The 23885-nt window shown below is 35.1% G+C and overlaps 1 protein-coding gene across 1 annotated transcript; it reads right to left on the bottom strand.

Moving 5' to 3' along the window:
- Positions 1-1468: 1468 nt before the first annotated feature.
- Positions 1469-10015, bottom strand: LOC107796545 (uncharacterized). The gene is made up of 11 exons (XM_016619335.2): positions 9309-10015; positions 8053-8277; positions 7795-7922; positions 7441-7549; positions 7276-7315; positions 6161-6250; positions 5965-6064; positions 5704-5843; positions 3300-3402; positions 2291-3177; positions 1469-1944 (listed from the first exon to the last, which is right to left on the bottom strand). The coding sequence occupies exons 2-11, from the start codon at positions 8189-8191 to the stop codon at positions 1689-1691; spliced, it is 1992 nt and encodes a 663-aa protein (XP_016474821.1). The 5' UTR covers positions 8192-8277; positions 9309-10015; the 3' UTR covers positions 1469-1688.
- Between the last annotated feature and the right edge of the window lie 13870 nt (positions 10016-23885).

Below are 23885 nucleotides of genomic sequence, written 5' to 3'. Positions count from 1 at the left end.
AATCTTAGTCTTGAGATCTGTAAAGTAGCCTAAGATGCTCAATAGATAATCAACTTTATTCCAACTTCTCTACATTATTTAGAATATTGCTCTATGGTTAAGCGACTTTACGAAAGTGACTTATCACACAGTACTAAATTTAAGAATCAAGAAAACATGCAATAGAAAATTGAGTACCATCTCACGTCCACGCAATAAGTAGTTTAATAGCCCGTTTAGCCAAGTTGCAAAAATCAGCTTATTTTGAGAAGTGTTTTTTTTTAAAAGTGTTTTTTTCAAAAGTACTTTTGGTGAGAAGCAGTTTGTGTTTGGCTAATTAGTTTGAAAAGCATTTCTGACCAACAATTAGTGTTTGGACAAATTTTTAAAAACTGCTTCTAAGTGTATTTTTCTCAAAAGTATTTCTCAAAAAAGTGCTTTTTGGAGAGAAGTTACTTTTTTCTACTTCTCCAAAACTGTTTCTGCTTCTCCTCAAAAACATTTTTTTTCCTTCCAGAAGCTTGGCCAAACACCTCAATTTTTGGCCAAAAGCACGCACTTTTGGCCAAAAATAAGCTTGGCAAAACAGGCTATAAGAGTCCAAAAGAATCACAATTGGGTTCCGGACTAGTAAATTCAGCGTAACTTTTTAATGGTACTTTAGATTGAAGACACGTGTCAATTATAATTAGGGAAATGAAATTTTTGAAACTAACTTAATCCAAATGTTAAATTATAAGGCGAAAATTGTACAAGATTATATTAAAAAATTAAATATTTTATTATAATAATCTGGGACTCTAACAGTAGATGCTACATGTCTGAACAGTTGAGACATTTTTTAACAAAGCCTGAAAGATGTGATATCTTTTCCTTAATCTTTTGTGGTACTATAGCAATGCCAAATTCAATAAAGGAGATCAACTATAAAGGGAGAACAAAAGCACTATACTCTGTATTTTTCTGAGTACTAGCTATGATGATTAATGAAATTCTTATTGACAAAATCAAAGATTTTTTTTTTCTTGAAATTTCGGTTCATATCTCATCTGTAATGAAGTTTCAACTGTCAATTAATCATTAAGCCACTTGAAACAGACAAAAAGTTTCAAATCTTAATCAACTTTATTCCAACTTCTCTACATTATTTAGAATATTTCTCAATGGTTAAGCGAATCCCTTACCATACAGTAGTAAATTTAAGAATCTAGAATCTAGTATAGTTAGAATGGCTTGTTGAAAGTGACAGTTCATATGGTATTATTGAAAATTCTCGGTGCAGCAATATAAAAAAGGAATTTTTGACCAGAAGAACATTACTATTGTATGTGTTCAAGAAACATGCAATACAAAATTGAGTACCATCTCACGTCCACGCAATAAGTAGTTTAAGAGACCAAGTAAATCATGATAAACCAGTATTGTAATTTTCTTCTAACGAGATAAAAGAAAGTTCAATAATTCTTTCCTCTTGAGAATAACAGTCAAGTAAAAAGAAAATACCCACTTCGCCTTATTTCCTATTCTTATATTTGCTCTTATAATTCTGGTACCGTGGATATAAAGTTACATTGTACTACATATGAGCATGTTAGTTACATTGTATTGTACAGAACACTCTGGTATTAACCTTAATTTCATTACATTTTACAGCCGTAAGAACAGGTAACACTATGGTTTTTCCTTCCTACAAACAAAATTGCTCACGCTCAACCCATGACCTGTCCAGGGAGAAAATACAAGCAGCAGTAAAATGGCAGCTTTCTTTTCCTTTTACCATTCTCTTTTCCGTGGACGCTATCTGCATGGACAGCCGTGACGTTATCTTCCTTTGTTTGGTCTACTGAGGTACGTACAGCAGTATGGTGTTCATCGCCCGAGATTTCAACATAATCATCTGGTGATGCAGGAGCAATCTTCTTGTTGTGGGTGGCTTCCCTCGTGCACAGAGTAGAACTTGTACGCCTGGAAAGTTTATACACCAATTTTTTAGATATTACGTAATAGATTAGAAGAAGCTCATCAAGCATATGATCAAACGCATAGTAAGCAAATCATGTCATTTCAACAAAAATTTAGCGTTGCAGAATCTTCTCTTCATGCATAATTTGAGACGTGCAGACGAAGTTGCAGAAATCTAAGGTTTTTACTAAGCTAAGTGACGATATCTTTGCCGTTTCTATGTGCTCATTTGGCAAATACATATTTAACTTCTTGGAAACCAATTTGACACGTTTGGTGTAGAATAAATAAGCTTAGCATCACCCATTATTTCAATGTAGCCTCTTGCTATTAAGCAAACAAAATTTACCTGGAACTGTGACTAGAAGAGCTGTTCCTGTGTTCGTAAGGGGTCGCCTCTGACAATTCTTTTTTTGGTGAATCAGCACAAGCGCTGCCACTTCCATGAATTCGATCAGTTTCTGATGATTTTGAATTTTCCTGACCATCCTCCTCTACACCTACATACTTAACAGTAGTGTTGCTGGGAACAGATCTAATCTCCAAATTATATCCAAAATCCCTTATGATAGAGATTGCCTTCTCTAAAGTTCCCAGAGCTTGTCGGACCTCAGAGCTAATCAAAACCTTCTTGTTGTTGGCAGGCACGTGCACGACTTGATTAGCTGGATAATTGTGCGCTTTCTTGTCATTCTCATTTAAACTTTCAATCATTTCACTCGTGTCTTCATTAATTTCCTCAATTTCGCTGTGACCTTTGTTATCTCCAGCCACAAAGTTGTCCTGCTGTGATGAACAAATTAAACCATTATCCGATTGCACCATCTGTTCTGGTCTTTTGACTTCAACATTTGTTCGTGTTCCTTGATCCACGTGAACACAGGCGTCTCCTATTGGGTCTTGGAGTTCTAAAGCATCATTGTCATCTCTTGTCCGTTCATTAAGTTGAAGAGATGCATCTTTCTTCAGCTCTTTTTGCAGTCCCAAAGTCTCCCTTGACCCTTCATCAAGATTAACACACGTGTCTTCCTTCAACTCTTCCAATTCTAAAGCCCCATTGCCATTTCTTTTCTCTTCATCAAGCCGACAGACATCTTTCTTTAGGTCTAGCAGTTCCAAAGCCGCATTGCCATTACTTATATTATCTGAATAAAGAGCTTTCCGTACTCTAGCATATAGTGGATCTTTTAGAGCGTTGCTGAAATCTTCGTCGCCTTTGACTACTGAAGCTACTTCCTGCAAGAAAAATAGTATATTATAATTATTATTCAGAGAAGACAAATATTGATTTTATCAGATCATCGTATTTCACAAAAAGAAAAATCAGAAACAGAAGTGGGAACTGAACTGGCATTAACCTTTTTATAAAGCTTGAAACCAGCACCTACGAGCTGCCTTGAAACAAAATTGATGAATGAGGGAGGAACAAAGTCCAGTTTGATATCCATGTTTGCTATAGTCCTGTTAAATTTAAAAGCAGAAAAAGAGAGTTCATAATAAAATAATAGGAGCGGTAAATTCTTTTTAACACTGAATTTGATGTCACTCTGACTATCCTACACTGCTTATCACAGCATTTGGCTTTTCTTTCTTTCCAATAACTAGGTACTTTTTCATCAAAGAGAAGTAGGGGATCACGATTACACATCTACTATAAACAGTATCTGATTTATAAAACAGTATTTGGTTAATGTTGTATCCTGTCTCGTTGCACATAAAAGCACTGAATCACGAGGAACGTTCTTCCTTTTGCCAAAATTATCAGCTCTAATCATTTGCAGAACTACTGCTAACCGGCAAAAAAGAGGAGGAAACCTTCTTTGGGCTTCTAGGAGTTCAAACACACTTAAGCAGGAATATCGGTGTATCATTACTTGTGACCATCTTCTTGATGCATTTCGGATGCAGCCCACAATTGGATCCTGATTCATCGACAACCTAAGTAACATCTAACATGCAAACTAATAGGGAGAAGGGACATCAGGCTATGTGGGACCTAATCTGATTGAGGGGCTTAATGACCAAAAGAAACCAAACACCACAAAGTTACCATAGACTATGGCTATGCTGACTTGCTCAGTGTTCCTTTAAGCTTCCTTTCTCTAATTTCCTTTTATACTAGATGATTTATATCGGTCCATGTAAGAGATCATCGGCATTTTCTAATGTATTCTGAGTGATGGTTCTCTAGAATGCTGCCGGAGAAAGAATAAACTGTTCTCCCAGTAATGATCTAAATTTTTGGCGCACTCGAACTGGCAATCTATGTTACAGGTAAGACTGGTGCATATCTAGAAGTCGATTTGTCTTCTTATAGATTTTAGGATTCAGGGTGTGGAGAAAAAGAATGGGAATGAGTGCTGGGATATGGGTAATGAATACATTAGTATGAAATATTTGACTATTACTTATTCGCATTGGTAGAAAAGTAAGTCAAGCTTCAGTTAAAAATTTCAATCAAATTCAGTGCGATTTAGTTAAGTAAGTTATGCCGAAACAAACATATATTTTTTAGTTGTTCAAGTGGTAACCAGCTTATTTTGTTTCTTCTTGGACTTGCTAATAACAAAGAAAATAATGAACACTGTGGCCCAAACTTATTTGTGTCGGCCCATATAATGCAATTCTCTGAAATATGTTTTAAAACCCACTTTCACAAACCCAGTCCATCAATACCAAACAACAAAAAATCCTAACTTTGGTGAGCTTTACACATCCCAGTCAATCTATGGAATCTCTGTTTGCATTCAAATGAAAGAAGAGGAAGAGAGATGACAACATTGAAGCACAAACAGAGAGACGAACTTGCCCGAAAGTTGCTGTATCCCTCGTCTTTCATCTGTCTTCCTCACAGGACTTCATTTCATCTATGTCTTCGTCTTAGCAGTTTCAGCTTTCGTTGGTCGAAGAACCCGTTGAATGTTGACCAAATTGGGTAAGAATCTTGTCACCGACAAAGGTGTCATGTCGACATTCTAATTCCTTCGGTTCTTTAGGAGCTCAAACAACATGCAAGGAGCACCACTCTTAAAGAATAATATATTGTTATGTTGGATTCTAGAAGAGTAGTCGTTATACTATTGCATATTTCCAATATACCAAGAGCAGGACATACTCCAAGAATTTATGCAACATATCTGGCAATGCAATTTATATGAACGTTCTCTTTTTTTCTATATGTAAATATAGGAACTCTTTGATAAGAAAATTTTAGTCACTAAACAGGAGAAATATTAGCTTATTACAAACAAAGCTCTCAACGTATTGAGTGGAAGAATCATGTTTCAATACCACTGGAACCTACTTAATAACCATATCATCAATCTAGAGTTAGAACGTTTTAGAGTGGAAGTCAAAATAGCCGGGTTGTTTTGAACATGGGAAATTGTGCTACCCATTCTCAACCCCCCCACCACCACCACCACCACCACCACCACCACCACCAACAACAACAAGGACCCAGATTACCAGAATAAAATCTTCAAAGATTTTAAACTATATCACTTAAAGTTTCAACACTACAAAATCTTATATCCACAACCAGTCTCCATAGTTCCAAAAGCATCTTCTTGAACCCACCCACCCCACCCACCCAAAAAAATAATAATACTAGTAAAGAAGGTTCCTATGGAAAAGGCTAACACGAGAAAGCAAAAGGAAGCGTTCAAAGCTGAGCATACTGCCCATGTCAAGACTTGCTATGCCTGTCTATCTATATGTGATAAATATTTTAAATTTAATATAAAAGAAGTTCAAAGTTACCTGAAGTAGCTACGATTATCAGTAACTTTCTGGATAGCAAAACCTCCCACCACATCAATTCGTACTACATCCAGTGGAAGTGGTATTCCATCTTTTGAAAAACCATGAGTGCTTCTATCAACACTATCTAAGTCAGAGATCTGGAAATAGAGCTTGCTATCAGTTGCTTTAATATTGATGAAAACAAATATGATAATGGAAATATAGATAGTTATCAAAGATATAATCATTGACAAATGTTGTGGACTTTCACAAACTTACCGAATTTACAAGTACTACAATCAGACCATCTTGAAAGTACTCAAATACAAAGAAATGTATAAGGGCCTCTCTTGCTGACAACGGCCATGAAAGCTTCATCCTTTCTTCCAAGTAGTTAAACATATATCAGCACATAATTAGAGACATGATAAGAAGAACAAAATAAATATCTATGGACTGCTATAGGATGACAAACCTTACTAGACATATTTGTTCACCGTCTCTGACCTTCTGCAAGCACTCGGAGGCTACAATCTTGAATGTAGGAATTGTGGTTTGCGGCCACCTGATGTGAAAATGGGGTGTATTAACACAACTTGTTGCTTGACATTTATTCATAACGAGTCATTGCATTGATATTAGAAACGTATAATAAATAGAAGTGAAAAAGATGGATAAGTAGAAATATCCATAAAACAGAAGTGCCAATGCAACATCAGACTATCCCTCAATCCCAAAATCGCTGGGACTATCCCTTGAACTAGTATTCAATGAACATTACTGTATCGCAAATGGATATGTTAAAGATTTTGAACCTCTACTGACATTTTATTTAGTTAGGTTTCTTCGAGCAGATCCATTCTAGAGCTTTCATATTTACATTTACTGCATTTAGTCTACCAGCAGCTTTAATGTACATCATCACCTTGATAAAAGGTAAGAGCAATTATTTCCCAATATAGACAAAACCAAGAAATTGCGGTTGTGTTACAAATAAACACATATATTTCTGTGTAGTACTTTTCTTAATATATATATGTGCTCTTATTATGTACCTTTTGTTTGTGCATTAACTACTTGGGTTGTACAGGTAATAAAGAGTATTTCTGAGCGGATGCTGTGATACCATTGTACTTGATGCACAATCTCTCCCCCGCACCCCCTAATGAATTCACCATGAATGTCGTTCTCCGTGAATTGCTTCAAAAGCCACCTATCCACCACTTCTACCACCAGTCTCATATCTGCCAACTTATACAATTTCTCTTACTCGAATGTTTGATTTCGAACTCATACAAAATTTGCTGATACAAAAGCAATACCACCATTACAACTAAAATTTTATAGTTTAAGCTCTGCACCGACTCCAGTCCCTTTGTGGCAGAAAATGCGAACATTTGTATTAAGATTTACCCAGACAATTATTCTTTAGGACAACAAAAGTGTCAGACTTTTATATCCTTTTTTCACTCGTTGTTTATGAAGATTATTTAGAAGCAGTGCAGCAAGCAGCTGCCTAGTAACTGATTTTTGTTGCATGGTAAACATGAGACAAGCTGCTTAAGAGTCTTTAGCATACGGGATTCTCACCACTTCTTGTAGAGCTCTGCTCCCCATGAGATGCATAAACCTGAAACAGCCAGTTCTTATCTCAAAAGTCGTCCAATACTAAAGCAACACGAACTTTCTATATGACCTTGACTGATAATCACTCCAACAGTTAATAAAATAATTGAGATTTTAATTTTTTCTTACAAACATCTGCTGGGCCATCTACATAGCCTTCAACAAGGAGGGTATGGAAAGGAGTGCCTTCTGGTCCCTCTCGATACATAACACGGTATTCTTCAGTATCTTGTTTTACCTGCAAAAGATGGAGAAACCAGCATTGCTCTCATATTAAATAACAGATAAGGAGAAATACTGTTGCAATACATGAATAGCAACACCAAAAATTTCTGGCTGTCCCAATAAAGCACCAGGCTTTGGTGCTACTAAAAATGAGCAACACTGATGCTTCAAATAAGTTTCGGATCCACAATCACATTAGTGAGTCAAGATTTCAAGAATAAGAGAAAAGATAATCTATAAATGTGATAGATAGCCTACTTTCCAACCACCATGTGTTGCCTCAGAAGACTTTGACTTCTCACCATCAGTTACAGATGCACTCCTTAACATGCTCAGGAAGTTTGCCACTTCCTTGGTTCTTCTCTCTACTAGATCATCACTACATTCTGGAAAAGAAAAAGGGGTGGGGGGTGGAGAAAGGCATCTCTGCTTAGTATGTATTAGATGATATAAATGTTTTAGAATTAGGTAACTACCTATTAAAGTAAAATCTATATTCGAAGTGATTGAACAAACCTTGAAGATCACATTCTGACGAGCGTAGCATTTGATTCTTGACAAGGGGCTTAAGTAAATCATTGTTTACAAGATCATGAGACGCCAGCGTCTGATCCAATCTATCTCGGTACTGGGAGATGTTACCAGTGTCCCTCATATTGCATATCAAGGAAAACCGTACTGTCTCCTCTCTAATTCTTAATCAATGAATGAAGTATTTTGGTATATTAAGTATGGAGGGACCTACAAATTTATGAAAATCATGTTTCAGAAAAGCTTCTCAGTATAGATGTATTTGTGCAAGTTAGTCACAACAGGAATTTGAACTTTTGACAAAATAAAATTATTCAAGGGATATATATCTATGCCTTTTTCTTTATCAAAATTAAATATCACAATTAAAATGAATTAGATGCTTTATCTGAAAATTTATCAGCAGGGAATTCAATCAAACAAGGGAAAGAGCAAATCTCGAGTATCCGAACAAGGTCCATATGTTTAGTAAACATATAATAAATGTCGGACCATCCAAGCAACTCTGAGGTTTTGGGTACAATGAATAAATAGACTGAGCCAATATGTTACTTTTCAGAAATTCTTTCACGTAACATAACTAAGAAGTGCCATTAAATTAAGACGTATAGGTTAAATAAAGATAGACATTTAGTACAGCCTGATCAGATATATAAAGATGGTTAAATCTGCAACTTCAGGGAAGTTATACACCACCTAATTGACTTCAAATAGAAACTCAATAGCTATTTCTTTCCTATCCAATTCATTATCCATAAATGGATGATAGCAAATGATACTGGTTTCAGTCCACAGATGCAGAAAACATGAAAGAGTCACCAACATTACAAAAACATCCAACCCACAAGCAAGCAAATACGTAGTCAAATTGAGAGTGATCATCCAATCAACACAAAACCAAAAAGTTGAATTAACTCATCAAAATCAGCTCTTCAGAGATAATACACACGCTACCATATTGGAAGCAAACAGCTTTTGGTTTTCACCAATCAATAAATATTATTCATAACAAGGAGCACAACAGATGGTATGAGACTATAAGTTCAGTTCAATCAAAATCATAATCATAATCTAAAGCAACAAAAATCAGGAATTCATTTACTGCTACTCCCATCTTTCCTCAAACAAACAAACCACAAAGACACAAACTTTAATAGTCAAACTCAAGTAATCATCCAACCAACAAAAGTCAAGCTAACAGTAAAGCAAAGAATCCAAATTTCATCAAAGTTTCAACTCACTCAGCAGCTTAGAGCTGTTCTGAAGGAAACCAAGCTGGAATCTTGAAGTTTAGAGCACGACGTGCAAACACTGAATCTTTCAAAGTCACAGATCTCAAAGAAGCAAAGAAGGGACAAGATCAGGTGATATGAGAACACCAAGGCGGATATCTAACATGGCCTCTCCTTGATATTAACGAATTTGCAGACAACAATAATCCACAGTGAGCTCAACTATTCCAAAGAATTTTTCAAAGCTAAAAAAATTTCTCTGTAAGAAGATGTCTTTAAAATAATATTCCTGTATGTCCTTTTTCAAAAATATCAGTTTCTATAATTAATTAATTTCTATCTTACTAAAATAATTTATATGACATAAATATTTATAACTTATATTTCTAAAATAATTTTTTTTTCTAAGGTCTAAACTTATTTAGAGCCGGTTTGGATCGGCGCTTTTAAGCCAAAATAACTTTTAAGTCATTTGTAGTGTTTGAATAAAGTAAAAAAGTACTTTTAAACATTTATTTTTAAACTAAAATAGCAAAATAAAGCCAAAAGCAAAAAGTTAAAATTCCTATCTAATGGCTTTAAAAGCTATTTTGGCTTAAAAATAGCTTTTCTTAAACATGCCACCGAAATTAAAATGTAGGAAAGCTAAGAGTGAGTCAAGAATGATGTGTCGAGAAAACACTATCTGTCTGTAGAAGTTGTATCTGGTTGACCCCTTTTAATCATTACTTTTTCAAGTATTTATGTTTTCTAATGCTACTACCTTGTTTTTTTTTTTACAGTATGCTGTCCTAAAATTATGGGCACTTTTTACTTTCTTCAGAGATATGACGTGTTATCTATTTTAATAAATGTATTGTTTAGAGCTTAAGCACACCTTAATTATTTGATTGGATACATACTTCCTTTTATAATTATCTGTTGGACAATATTTTGTTGAAATTGAGAAAAAAATAATTATTCATAGTTAAAGTTAAAAGAGAAAATTTAGAGTATTATCATTTTACCATCAAGACTTAAAAAAATAAAAATAAAAATAACCTAGTGATATTTTATCTTTATTAAAATTTAAACTTTGATCTTTTGTATCACTTTTTTGACATGATTTGTAATTAGTGTTAAGAACAATACTGGTAAAATTAATAAAAACCTTAAGCTTCATTCTAAATTATTCGAAAATGCAATTGGACAATATTTAGGTGAATGAAGAAGTTTAAATAATTTTACATAAAAGCATTAAGGAATTGTTCGAATCAATGATATGTGTTGATGTTCACCTACAGCATTTATTTTTCCAGCTATTCCGCTGACCGGGGAGACTTGTGGGTACAATTATTAAAGGAAGACTTTGCCCACTATTATAGTGGTCCAAATCCAATTCATCATCTTCTTACAAAAAAATGGAAGTTTAAGAAAATCGAAAAGATCCTAAAATATCTTTTACTGTTAAAAATTATTTAAATTGCCTTCCATTATATTATTAGCTCAAAAAAATTCCTACTTTCTTGTTATTGGAACACATATACCTCTGAGTTGACGGACGGGACACATAGCACTCATCTAAAGTTGTTGGTCCATCCGGTCTTAAATTAGTAAGAATGACACAATTATCCATAAAAATAAAATTATTTATCCTTGTCTACCCATTTATTTTTTTACTCATAAACTAATTATATTTCCTACCCATAGTAATTTTTGTGTGGAATTTTTTCTTTATTCTCCAATTCTTTTTTATTTCTATGCTTCTTTTCTTTTCTTTTTTCTATTTTTCTCTTTTCTCCTTTTCTTTTTTCTCCTTTTCTTCTTATTTTTTTCTTTTTTCCTTTTCTAATTTCATTTAACTTCTTTTTTTATATTCTTTTTCTCTTCATAATCTAATTTCATTTACTGTTTTCACTATTTTTTTTATTCTTTTTTTATACTACTACTAAAGAAAAATCAAATTGTGTACCAATTAATGTAGCTAATACAACTAAAAATATTAACTAACATATGATACCACTATAGTACATAGCTATACCAACAAGGTATACACTTATTAGCAAAGAGTTAAAAAAAAATCTTGTTTTGATTTTCAAAATAACTATAAACTCAACAAACCAATTTATGAGTTTCAAAGTTTCAAGGTCCTCCAATGGTAGATTAATGTTTTGCAACATTCAGAAGTCTTGGAATTCAAGTCATAGAGTAAATCAAAACGAAAAAAAAAAAGATTTGAATTTTCACTTTGCCCCTCACGCTGGGTAAAAGCTTAAAGCAAAATAAAAGGGAAAAGGCAAGTGAATTTATGGGTAATAAGTATACTATTATGATATATTATATACTATTACATCATACTGTTATATTATATTGCATATTATTATAGGATACTATAACAATATATTGTATACTATAATAGTATATTGTTGCAATATAACTATATACTCCTATAGTATATTATATATTGTAGTGGTATACTGTTAGGTAACTGTGTTCTTCTTCGATTATTACAATATACTGTTGCAGTATATTATAAACTACAATAGTATACTATTGTAGTATAGCTATATACTTCTACAACATATTGTATACCGAAGCAGTATACTATTAGGTAGTTGTGTTCTTCTTCGATTTTCAACTGAAAAATTCAATCTCAATCACCTAAAATCAGCTCCAAATGCTATTTAACAGCACCCACTTTGAATCACAAAAAAAATCTTCAAAATAAAAATTTTAAATTCAAGAGCTTCAAGCCCGACAATTGTGAATATTCAAATATACATAAAAATTTAGATGGGGAGGATCGACAACACAAGGTAAAAAGTTTTATATTTGTAGCATTTATCTTCAGTAAAAAAATTTTCTCAAAGTTCAATTAGATCGTAGTTGGTTCTGGAAAATTTTGTACTCCGACTTGTGCATTTAACTAGTCCTTTACTTCTTTTTTTTTTAATTTATAAATTCTTAGTTATCCATAATGGGTAGATTCTCAAAGGATGATATTGTGAATGTACTCTAACTTTCAAATCATATCCTTCTTTTTACTTGTTCTAATCAGATTATACATATGAGTAAGAGGCTGTCATGTTTATCGCAGGTTAAGGAGCTTAGGACTTCCTTGGAGCCACTATTAGGAGGCAGTTTACAGTACAAATACACTTTGGGCCGAATAGAATAAAGGTCGGGTAAATAGTTTGGGCCGCATGGGTAGGAGAAGTAAATAATTTGGGCTTGGGCATTAAGGGTAAATAGTTTGGAATTAATGGGTATAAAGTGAGATTTTCTCCTTTAATTAGATGCGACCCACCCATTACCCGCTACCCGACCAATAAAGTTTGACCCTTTCCTCCTTTTTGGTATATCCAATTCAAAAAGGCGAGTGCAGCCTAGCTCACCCAGCTCAACAATAGAAATCCCTGCAGTTCAGCCACCCACGGCTAATTCAATTCACTCTTTTTGAAGCTCTCGTGAAATGGTTTATGTCCTTCACTTTTCCTTTACTTCCGTCTATCTTCATCGTATTAAGCCAACATAGACCCCATAGTGGTTTTAGTGACTGACAGGTATAGTAATAAAGGCTTTCTGGCGTTGTAGGCTTACTCTTACTGCTCTTCTCAGGTTCACCTCTTTTGGGTGCCCTGAGGTTCTTGTTTGAAGTCATTTGTTTTTCACAGAACAAGTCCCCCCTCAGTTATTGCCATAGTTGACCCTCTCTTCCAGATTCTCGCTTTTATGAGCCAAATCACTCTCCTCGGGAGTTCTCTCTTTGACTACACCCTCATCGGCTTTGTTTCCCAAACACTCCTCCTGAGCAATCTCTTACGGTTCAGCAGTGTCCAAATCTGGCATCTTTGCCTCTTCTTGTTTAGAGTCCTCTAGAACCACAGAATGGTTCGAGCTGACTAGGTCTAGTTGGGTCATTCCACTCGCACAACTAGTGTACAACCCCCCTTTGTTATTGTCACTATTGGTACCTGACCTCGTCGGCTTGATATTTTTGCAAACATCGACCCTTACTCAATAGGATCTGCACATCCCTCTATTCTAATAGAAAACGTTACGTCTAACTCTCCAACTAACCAAAACAGTTGTCTCCGCCACCACCATCTTTTTTTTTATTACAAAGGATTTCATCAATAAACAGTCACAAACTCATAATAGAGATGAAGAAAATCGAGTTCTAACAGATGACAATCAAAGTCTAAACTAAACAAGGAGCTCATAATTAGTAAATGGACAACAACGATGATGAGGCCCAAACTTAAAAGCTAAGAGAGCTTCTCAAATTAGCAACCTCTAACAGAAATCAAAATAGTAGTGGCCTCATAAAAAATGATAACAAACATAATTTCATTTTCATATAAAAAGAAAAGGGAGGGGGAAAGGGGGGAGAGAAGAAGAAGACAAGAGTATGGGTGGGGGAAGGGGAGGGGGGAGAAGAAGGGTACAATAGAGTGGGGAAATTTTATATAGGGTCTTCTTTTAATTGAAGGATACGATAAGGCAACGGGTAGAAGGGGGAGTCGCCTAAGACTGGATGGACCAGTAGCCTTGAATGGGTGCCACGTATTCAGTCCGTCAAGTTAGGGGTACATGTGTTTCAATAGTAAGACGATAGGAGTTTTTCTAAGCCAATATAATTTTAAACAACTTCTAATAGTATAGGGGTATTTTAGGGCCTTTTCCGTTAAGAAAATTGATTCAATCTCACCCCGCTCCAGTGTTGAATGATATATGACTCCTTCCTTTCTACCACAAAGGTTGCAGTGGATTGATAGGATTTATCGATTTTTAATACGAAGTTTTGGTTTTGCATCTTGAAAATAAAATAAAAAATTAGTATGGAGCATTTTTCTTATTAATGGGTCTTACACGACCCGAATTCAAATTAATTGGAATCTTAAAGCAGGTACTTCTCCACTCCTATGGCATTAAAAAGGTAGTTATCCACTTTAATATTTTTAATATAACGAATGAAGAAAGTAAGGGAAGATGCCTATATATGCTAAATAATAAACCTAATTACTACTATCAGGGAGGTTTCCCTTTAATTACTTAACACATAATACATATTTACGAATTGTATATAAAGTAAGGAATTAGGCTTTAATATTCCCTATTTTCTCTCCCTCTCTCTTTCTCGGGATTCTCTCTTCATAAGTACTGGAAAGTCAACTAATCAAAGAGAAATGAAAAATTGAATAATTATTTGAATGAAGGACCAAAAAATGTATGAAAAAACAACCTCGACACCACTACCTCCTACTTTGCTTGTGGTTGCATCTGCCTTTTGGGCATCTTCTGTTGAGAATGAAAAACAATAATTATAACAAGAATGATAAGATTGTCAATATATTCTTATGTTAGCAAAGATATTATATTCATCTAATTGATTTATTGTACTGTTATATAAGACCTATTTGTTATGGCCTTATCAACATCAAATTATATGTTATGTTGCAATTATAATCCCTCTTCAAGTCATTTTCGTTGATTTTTTAATTTTGCCACTATATGCCTATGAGAAGAAAAAGAAATTATACTTTATTTAAGTGTGCATAACATGAAGACAAGAGCTTAAACTCCGTTGACAACTATTAAAAAGTTTTAAAACTTTAAATTCGAATTTGAATTTTGCGAATTTTTATAATTGTTTGGATTGGGTATTATTATAAAATGATTGGGATATCCTTTATAATATATATCTCAATTTTGAGGGAGATTGGTGAATATTTAAGATTGGAATAACCTTTGATGTATAAATCTCAATTTTGAGGGAGCTTGGTGAATATTTGAGGTGATTTTGGTTGGAATTTCAAATTGAAACTCGAAGATGAAAACACAATATTATATATATTGGATGTACAAATGACGTATAAAATATTGGAATTTTTTATCAGTTCTCATAGTGTGGAGGTAGATGAGAGTATGGCTGAGGTAGTTAGAAATTAATCAACACCTAAGAGCATTAGTGACATTAGGATTTTTCATGGTCTAGCCAGTTCCTATAGGAGATTTGTAAAATATTTTAGTATTATAGCTAGTCCATTGATCGAGGCGATTAGGAAAGTCAAACCCTTCTATTGGGGAGAGAGTCAAGAGGAATCTTTTAGGCTTTTGAAGGAGAAGATTAGCTTCGCACATCTTTTGCAACTTTCTAATTTTGACAAGACCTTTAAGATTGAAAATAATGCTAGTGGGTTAGGAATAACAGTCATACTCATGCAAGACCAAAACCTATAGAATATTTTAGTGAGAAATTGAAGGGAGCTAACTTGTACTATTCCATATATGATAAGGTGTTTGCTTTAAAGAGAGCTTTGACCAATTGGAAACACTATCTTGGACTAAGAAGTTTGTGATAAGGACCAACCATGAGTCTCTTAAACATATTAATAGCCAAGGTAAATTGAAAAAGAAGCATGCTAAGTGGTTGGAATTCATAGAGACCTTTTCATATGTAATGTACTAAAAATAAGGGAAGGATAATATGGTTGTTGATGCTTTGTCTAGGAGATATTCTTTTATGAACATCCTTACCTCTAGGTTGATGGGTTTTGAAAGTATAAAGGAAATGTACCGATTATATATTGACTTTGAGGAGGCCTGTGCTAGGCGTGATGAAGTGGAACAATTAGGGAGAACTACTGAATTGGAGGATAAAAAGTTGCTGAAGTTTCATAAATTTGATGGGTTATTATTTAGAGGAAATAGATTGTGCATGCCTAAGTCATCTTAGAGAGAGTTGTTGGTTAGGAAGGCACATAGTGGAGGTTTTTGTCACGACCCAAGACTGCCAACCGGTCGTGATGGCACCTAACACACTTACCAGGCAAGCCAAACATAACAATAACGAATCATAGTAATAGAAATGATGAAATAGTACAAGTCTAAATCCATCAACATAACATAATAGCGTTGATACATAATAAATTCTCCATAACTGGTAAATAAGAGTTATGAGCTCTAAAATGGAAATACAATTCTAAAATACCAAATAATCCATATTCTTTGAATGAAAGACAACAGTACAAAATAAAAAGAGACGCCAAGACTACGGTCGAGATGCAGCTCAACCTCGCCTCTCCGAAGATAACTCAACAACAAGCCTCAGCTACTGGTAGCTCGGTCAAATACCTGGATTAGTATAATTAAGTGTAGAATGTATTATGAGTACAACCGACCTCATGTACTCCCAGCAAGTATCATAACTAACATCGGCAAGGTAATAGAAGCAAGAACTATAAATGATACCAGCTAATCACCTGTATAGTTCATAATTCCAACAAGTGTAGAACAACAATATGATCAAGTCATGAATCACAGATCGAAACCACCTTGGTGCACACAACAAATTAATATACCCTGCTTAGTCAACGATCCAAAATATAAAGAAGATATGCAAACAAATCGGGTAAACAACCAAGGAAATTGCAAGTAAAGATAAATGCAATAATCAGAACAATCACTGGCTAGATTTTTCTCAGAATCTGAATAACCGAACCAAACTATTGATCATTTTTTCTCAAACTTCATGTACACGTTCAATAAGGAACATGAGAGAGTGATCCTAGGGGAATAGATCTACATTCACACGATGAATAGTATAGTCACATGCTAAAAATCACAATCCACTTGGCGTGGTTACAGGCTCAATATCACAATTCGCCTAGCGTGGTCATAGGCTCAATATCACAATCCGCTCGGTATGGTCACAAGCTCAATATTACAATCCGCCTAATATGGTCATAGACGCAATATCACAATCCATCCACTATGGTCACATGCTCAATATCACAATCCGCACGGCGTGGTCACGTGCTGCCAGTCTAATCCATAGCACACAGAAAGTAGATATATAAGAATACATGATCAATGAACATCAAATTTCATATTCCTCAACTGGTATGAGTGACATGCTGAGATGTATGCATGTATAAAGTGTGCTATCATAGCTCAAAATTAGGCAAATACATCATGAAAATAGCAATTATCAGGTTCGATCAGGAGATTAACCTCTATGTAACCTCAAACATGGCTCAAATATCTCACAACAGGGGTACAATTATAAATAGCATCACAACGCTTAGCAATCAATCCAAGGTATATCACAGCCTAAACACTACTCCGAGCACGAAAAATACCCCAGTGCACGCATACGGGCTCAACCCCACACATGTGTGCCACCTATATCATGTAACTATTACAAATAACTTTGGCAATTGCTGCCTCAACTAAGTTTAGGTAAGATACATACCTCAAGTAAGCTAAATTAGCACTCTAAGAAGTCCTTCTTGCGTGAATCAACCTCCAGGCGGCTTGAATCTAGCCAAAATAACTTAATATCATCAATAAAAGCTATAAGAAATAACTTCAAATAACAAATCTGAGATCTTGAATCAATTATGCAAAGTCAACTCTAGGTTCGCACCCGGGAACCCGAAAAAAGTCAAAAATTCCGAACCCCCATTCCTATACAAGTCCAAATATATGTGTTTCATCGAATTCCAACCTCAAATCGACTGTCAAATCATCAATTCTCACTCTCCAAAATCATAGTCCAAAAAACCCCAAATCCCATCTTTAATTTTTAGTTCATATAAATTAGGTGTAATAATCCATGAGTAATCAATATCTAATACCAAAATAAAGTAAGGATCACTTACCTCCTTCAATTATGATGAAAAATCCTCCAAAAACCGCCCCTAGTTGAGCTCTACGAATCCAAAAATGAGAAAATGACCAAACCCTTCGAACTAATATTCTGACCAACTAAACTGCATTCGCGGTTACTTGAGCGCATCTGCGGCTCTGCTACTATGGACGGAAGTCCACATTTGCGGTCCAACACAATTCCTAAACCTTCCGCTTTTGCGGCCTACCTATCGCAATTGTGCTCACGCATCTGAAGTCTTTATCATAGATGTGACCTCGCACCTGCACCCAACCTTCCGCATTTGTGGTCTTTCCCCACTCTCCAGCCTTGTCCACTTCTGCGGCCCCATGCCCACACCTGCGGTCAATCCTTCGCAAGTGCGAAAACACTAGAAATCAGAACTCTTTACAAAGCCAGCTCAAATCGAAATAATCTGAAATACACTCGAGCCCCCATGACCCCGTCCAAACACACCAACCAAACTCAATACACAACATAAACCTACTCGAGGCCTCAAATCACATAAAACAATATCAAAACCACGAATCACACCTCAATTCAAGCAAAAGGAACTAATGAACTTTCAACTTGTAATACGTGTGCCGAACCATATCAAATCAACTTGAAATGACCTCAAATTTTGCATGCAAGTCCCAAATGACACTATTGATACTCAATTTTGCCCTCATGATTTTCATATTAGCCTTTGAGGTTTGATATATTTTATAGTATAATTTTTATATATTTTAAGGTGTATTTATGGGATATTTCTCCGCATTATTAATCCATGACATGCTTTAAATATCAATGTATTATTTTCATAACATTTATTATCATGGAAAGTATTATACAAATAATTTTATTCACATTATATGCTTTTTAATTGATTCTAGTATTTTAATTGATAAATATTTATTTATTATTTCCTTAAACTTAAAATTATCCTGAGTGATCAAGTTGTCCAAACTAGTTATTTATATTTTTATGCATATTTTATATTATTTCATAGAATTACATTTGCATTTTCATACCATTTACATATTATTTGCGATAATAACCTGTATTTTTCAATAATTATATTTATTATGTTATTTAGGTCAGAATAGCATTTACAATTATAGTCTACTATTTTAAAAGTGTTAAATTTCATAAATAGCATCTTTATCATTTTGTTAACCATTTTATAATTTATTTAATTTAATTTTCGTGTGTTTTTAATTATGACCCAATATAGGGTTGAAATTCGGACCAAATATGGCCAAATAACTGAGCCCATCCTATTTACCCATCTCAGGCCCAAACTAAATGAACCCGTATCCGTTTGACCCGTCCACGACTCTTTATCCACCCCACTTCCCCTTTTCTGAATCCCAGATGTTGATTTTTAGAGATCAATAACCCACAACGATCCCCTTTATTTCCTTATATTCCATCAACCGCAAACCTTAACCCATTTTACACCCGACATTGCCCTCAGACACTCTCGTATCTCCCAAGCAAAACCCTAGCCAACCCTAGAAATCCTCCCTCACCCCTTTCCTTATACACGTTCACACGCGATTTTACTTACCTTGTTTTTCTTTTACTTACTCATATATGGTAACTTTGGTTACCAATCCATCTATAGCAAGTGTCATTTTCCTAAATTGGGCGGACACAGCCACGACCTTGAAGACTTGGATACAATTGTGGCTTTATACATCTAAGAAGGAAAAATATCTTCCCATTTTGATAGGTCTTCGATGCTTTCTTCGTGGTTGGGGTCTTTGTGTAATTTTCACTAATTCAATTTGAAATTGGTCCGCATGGGTCTTCTCTCTTATTTTGTGTAATTGATTCTTTTCCATATTTATTTATATGTTATCAATACTATATAAACCCACTCCCTTTTCCCCAAGAGGTAGACCTAGGTCACTCACGCTATCACCCTCATAACTTGTATATTATTATGTGTTCTGTGTTTTCTTGGTCCCACTTGATTCTACTATTGTTTGGTTATTTATGGCTGGCTGAAAACTAAGGCCACCAGATATTGGTTCTTTAGACCTTTTTTCCTGGCATAAGAACTGCTCAAGATCTTAGGAGATCCTTGTGAGCTTTGATTTACCGAGTATTCAAGGTCTTGAAGATACAATTTGGGGTTCTTTCAATCTCTATTTTTTTTTGCTTTTGTTGCTGATGTGTATGGTAACTAGTTAGTCTCTTTAATCTCTACTCTCACGATTATTTGTTAGTTGTTGCAAATGGCTTTACATGTTATGTTCTAAGTCTTGATTTAGTAGTTGAAGCATTCTCATAGGGTAATTCTCATTACTGTCTCATTCTCATAAAATGTTACTGTTGATGCTTCTGTTGAATTATTACTATGTAATATTTGTCTGTGACATTAGGCTTAATTAATCGACTAAGTAGTATTATCATTCGAATTGTTATGTAGTTTGACTCCCTGGGGTCTATTATGCCATATTATTAAGCCTAGGAATCAATTGAAATTGATAAAGCATAGATTGTGGACTCATGTTTGTTGATAGGAGATCTCACATGTGTTCTTTTCTATGATTTGTTGACTGTTGCTCCTACTGTCCTTAAACCATTAGTAGAACATGAAATTGGAGACATTAGTGTAAGCATCTAGGCCTCTTGAAATTTGTTTCCTCCTTCTGTGTTGACAATGAACCCGTGTATGGACCTTTAGTTACTTATATAGGCAAATTTGATTCATTATGTTTAGCGTCCTATTTAAAATAATAACATGAGTAAAAGGGAATAACATATATGTTACGATCCATTACTTGTGTTGTTTGGCATGAAATCTTTCTTCTTTGTACTATGTTGATTGAGTATTTATTATAATATGCACTAGTACAAGCATTTAGAAGGTCTGTCTCTAGGAATTTATGTATAGTCCACCTTAATTCCTTAATTCGTTAAGCATATGTCTTGGTAAGTCATGCCACTGAAATCAGTCGAGTAGTACCTTAACTTGGGATCTTTTTCATCGTTGCTGAATTATGGTGAAATTTTTGGGCCTCAATTGTGTTTTGGGAGATTTCGAAGACCCAAATGTACGTGGGTTTGCTCTATATCATATTACTATGTCTTTGGGTATGTTGTCTGTAATGACCCGACCGGTCGTTATGTATAATTGCGCGTCGTTACCCCTTTTATGCTTCACACATATATGTTTATGATTTTATGACTTGCAGTGTCGGTTAGTTTCATTCCGGGATGTTTTCGGGTTGATTTGGACCCTTGATTTTTGACTTAGAAGCTTAAAGTAGAAATGTTGACCAAACTCTAGCTTTTTTGAAAATGATCCCGGAATGGTATTTTATGGCTTCGATAGCTTTGTATCGTGATTTGGACTTGGGCATACACCCGAAATTGATTTCAGAAGTCCGTAGGTTGATTTGTGTTGTTTTGTCGAAATTTGGCAATTTGAAGTTGAAAAGTTTGATCGTAGGTTGACTTTTAGCTATTGAGCACCGAATTTAATTTTGGGACTTGGAATAGGTCCGTTATGCTATTTAGAATTTGTCTATAAAATTTTGTATCATTTGGAGTTGGTTTGATAGGATTCAGACGTTTAAATATAATTCTAGAGATTCTTGAACTTTACTTTGAAATTCTTGTGTTTTAATATTCGATTTGTGGTTTTAGATGTTATTTTTGTGTTTTGATCATGCGAGCAAGGTTGTGTGATGTTTTAGACTTGTGTGGTGTTTTGTTTGGAGCCCCGAGGGCTCGGATGAGTTTCGTGCATGTTTTGGAAGGTTTGAACTGAAAATGTAGAATCTGGTGTGTCGATGCTTCATGTATCGCATTTTCAAACACCAGGTTCGCAATTGCGAGCTTATCAGGGGAGCCTCTGGTATCGCAATTACATTACATGGCTAGCAATTGAGAAGAAGTTCTAGTAGAGGTCTAGTTCGTATTTGTGACAAAACAATCGCATTTGCAATGGAGATAGGGTTCGCAAATTCGAAGCCAGAGTCGCAATTGCGACCTCCGCATAGGACTGATAGTGACCGCATTTGTGAGTAATACTTCACAATTGTGAGGATTTGCAATTACGAACCCACGTTGCAATTGCAACATCAGCAACTGATCAAAAGGGTTGGAAGTCGGGATTTCATCTCACATTCTCTCATTTTAGAACCCTAGACTCGGTAGGGGCGACTTGGTGAGGTAACTTTTATCTACAAACTTTGGGTAAGTAATTATAATCTATTTCCAATCATATTCCATCAATATATCTTAGATTTTAACATCAAAATCATGTGAATCAAAGTGAAAATTTGTAAACTTTATCAAGTTTTTGAAAAATAAGAATTTGAGTTTTGAGAGTCGATTTGGACTCGAATTTTGAAACTAATCACATATATGAGCTCGTGGGTCATGTTTAGTTGGAATCAACTATTGGACCCGGGTTTTGACCGGGCGAGCCAGGATTGAATTTTTGGGAAAAGTATAAAGATCATTGTTGCACTCTATTTTGCACTAGTCAGACATGATTCAACTTGTGGTTTCTCTATTGTTGATGAAAGAGAGTCGCCACCTAATATGTAACGACACGACCGATCATTTTGAGAGTCGTAGCCCCGTTTCCCCATTTCTGCCTCATTTGTGTTCTTCAGATGTATTATGTCTTACCGGGTCAGTTGGTTCCGGTCCGGAGTAATTTTGGAGTTTACCGAGACACTTAGTCTCTTAGAAGAAGGTTTAAGTTGGAAAAGTTAACTGGATGTTGACCTATATATAAACAATCTCAGATTTGAATTTTGATGATTTCATTAGCTCTGTTAGGTGATTTTGGACTTAGGAGCGCATCCGGAATATTTTTTGGAGGTCCGTGGTAGAATTAGGCTTGAATTGACGACGGTTGGAATTTTGTGGCGATTTTGGCAGGCAATGGAAATTTTGATATCGTGGTGTCATTTCAGACTTGTCTGCAAAATTTGAGGTCATTCAGACGTGGTTTAGTAGGTTTCAGCATCGTTTGGTGGAATTTGGGAAGTTTAGAAGTTCTTAGGCTTGAATCCGGGGGTAATTTGATGATTTGATATTGTTTTGAGTGATTTGAAGGTTTGACTAAGTTAGTACAATCTTATAGGACATGTTGGTATGTTTGGTTAAGGTCCCGAGGGTCTCGGGTGAGTTTCGGGTGGTTAATGGGCCAATTATGGCCTTTGGGAGATAGTTGATCAGCTAGTTTTTGTTATTGCTGGTTTCCTCTTACGCGTTCGCGAGGGAGGTCTCGCATTCGGGAAGAGTATCTAGGGATTTAGGAAGAGTTGTTATTCACGTTCGTGAAGTAAGGGACGCGTTCGCGAAGGGTTAGGAGTAGAGTGCATCGCGGACGCGAGATGAGTAACGCGTTCGCGAAGAAGAGAAGAGGCAGTTGGGGACCCTATTCATTTGGCCTATGCATTTGCTAGGTTGATGCACCGTACTCCCTTAGAATCGCAAAACTCTGTTGCTATAACATCACGTAGTCTCGTATGATCTTTGGTAGCAAAGTCACGTTGATAACATTTGAATAAGTTCCTGAAGTTTCCTTCTTCATTTTAGAGATTCTAAAAATGAATTTGAAAGGTTTTCTTAACCTTTAGGAGTGGGCCCCACTTTTTGGCTTAGTTGGCCACCCAATTCTCTAAGAATGACAACTTGAATCATGATATAAGAGTCACAATGTTGTAGCTGCCACGTTTTGGTGGTCAATTCTTATCCAATAGTGTCCTATTTATTTTTTTAATTAATTGGCTAATCCCCCATTAACCAATAATTACCCAATTATTCACAAAATTAGGAATTATCTCAAATTACTTAAGATACTAATTACTTTTAACACACTTTATACCCCTTACTATAATAGTCATGTGGTACCTTGTATGACATTAGTCCATAAATATGAGGTATTATAGCTCGGGTCATATTCTATCCCAAATTGA

This window comes from Nicotiana tabacum, chromosome 22 (genome assembly GCF_000715075.1).
Source record: "Nicotiana tabacum cultivar K326 chromosome 22, ASM71507v2, whole genome shotgun sequence".
Lineage (NCBI taxonomy): Eukaryota > Viridiplantae > Streptophyta > Magnoliopsida > Solanales > Solanaceae > Nicotiana > Nicotiana tabacum.
Note: the sequence above shows the minus strand (reverse complement) of the source record. Positions and strands in the feature narration are given on the sequence as shown.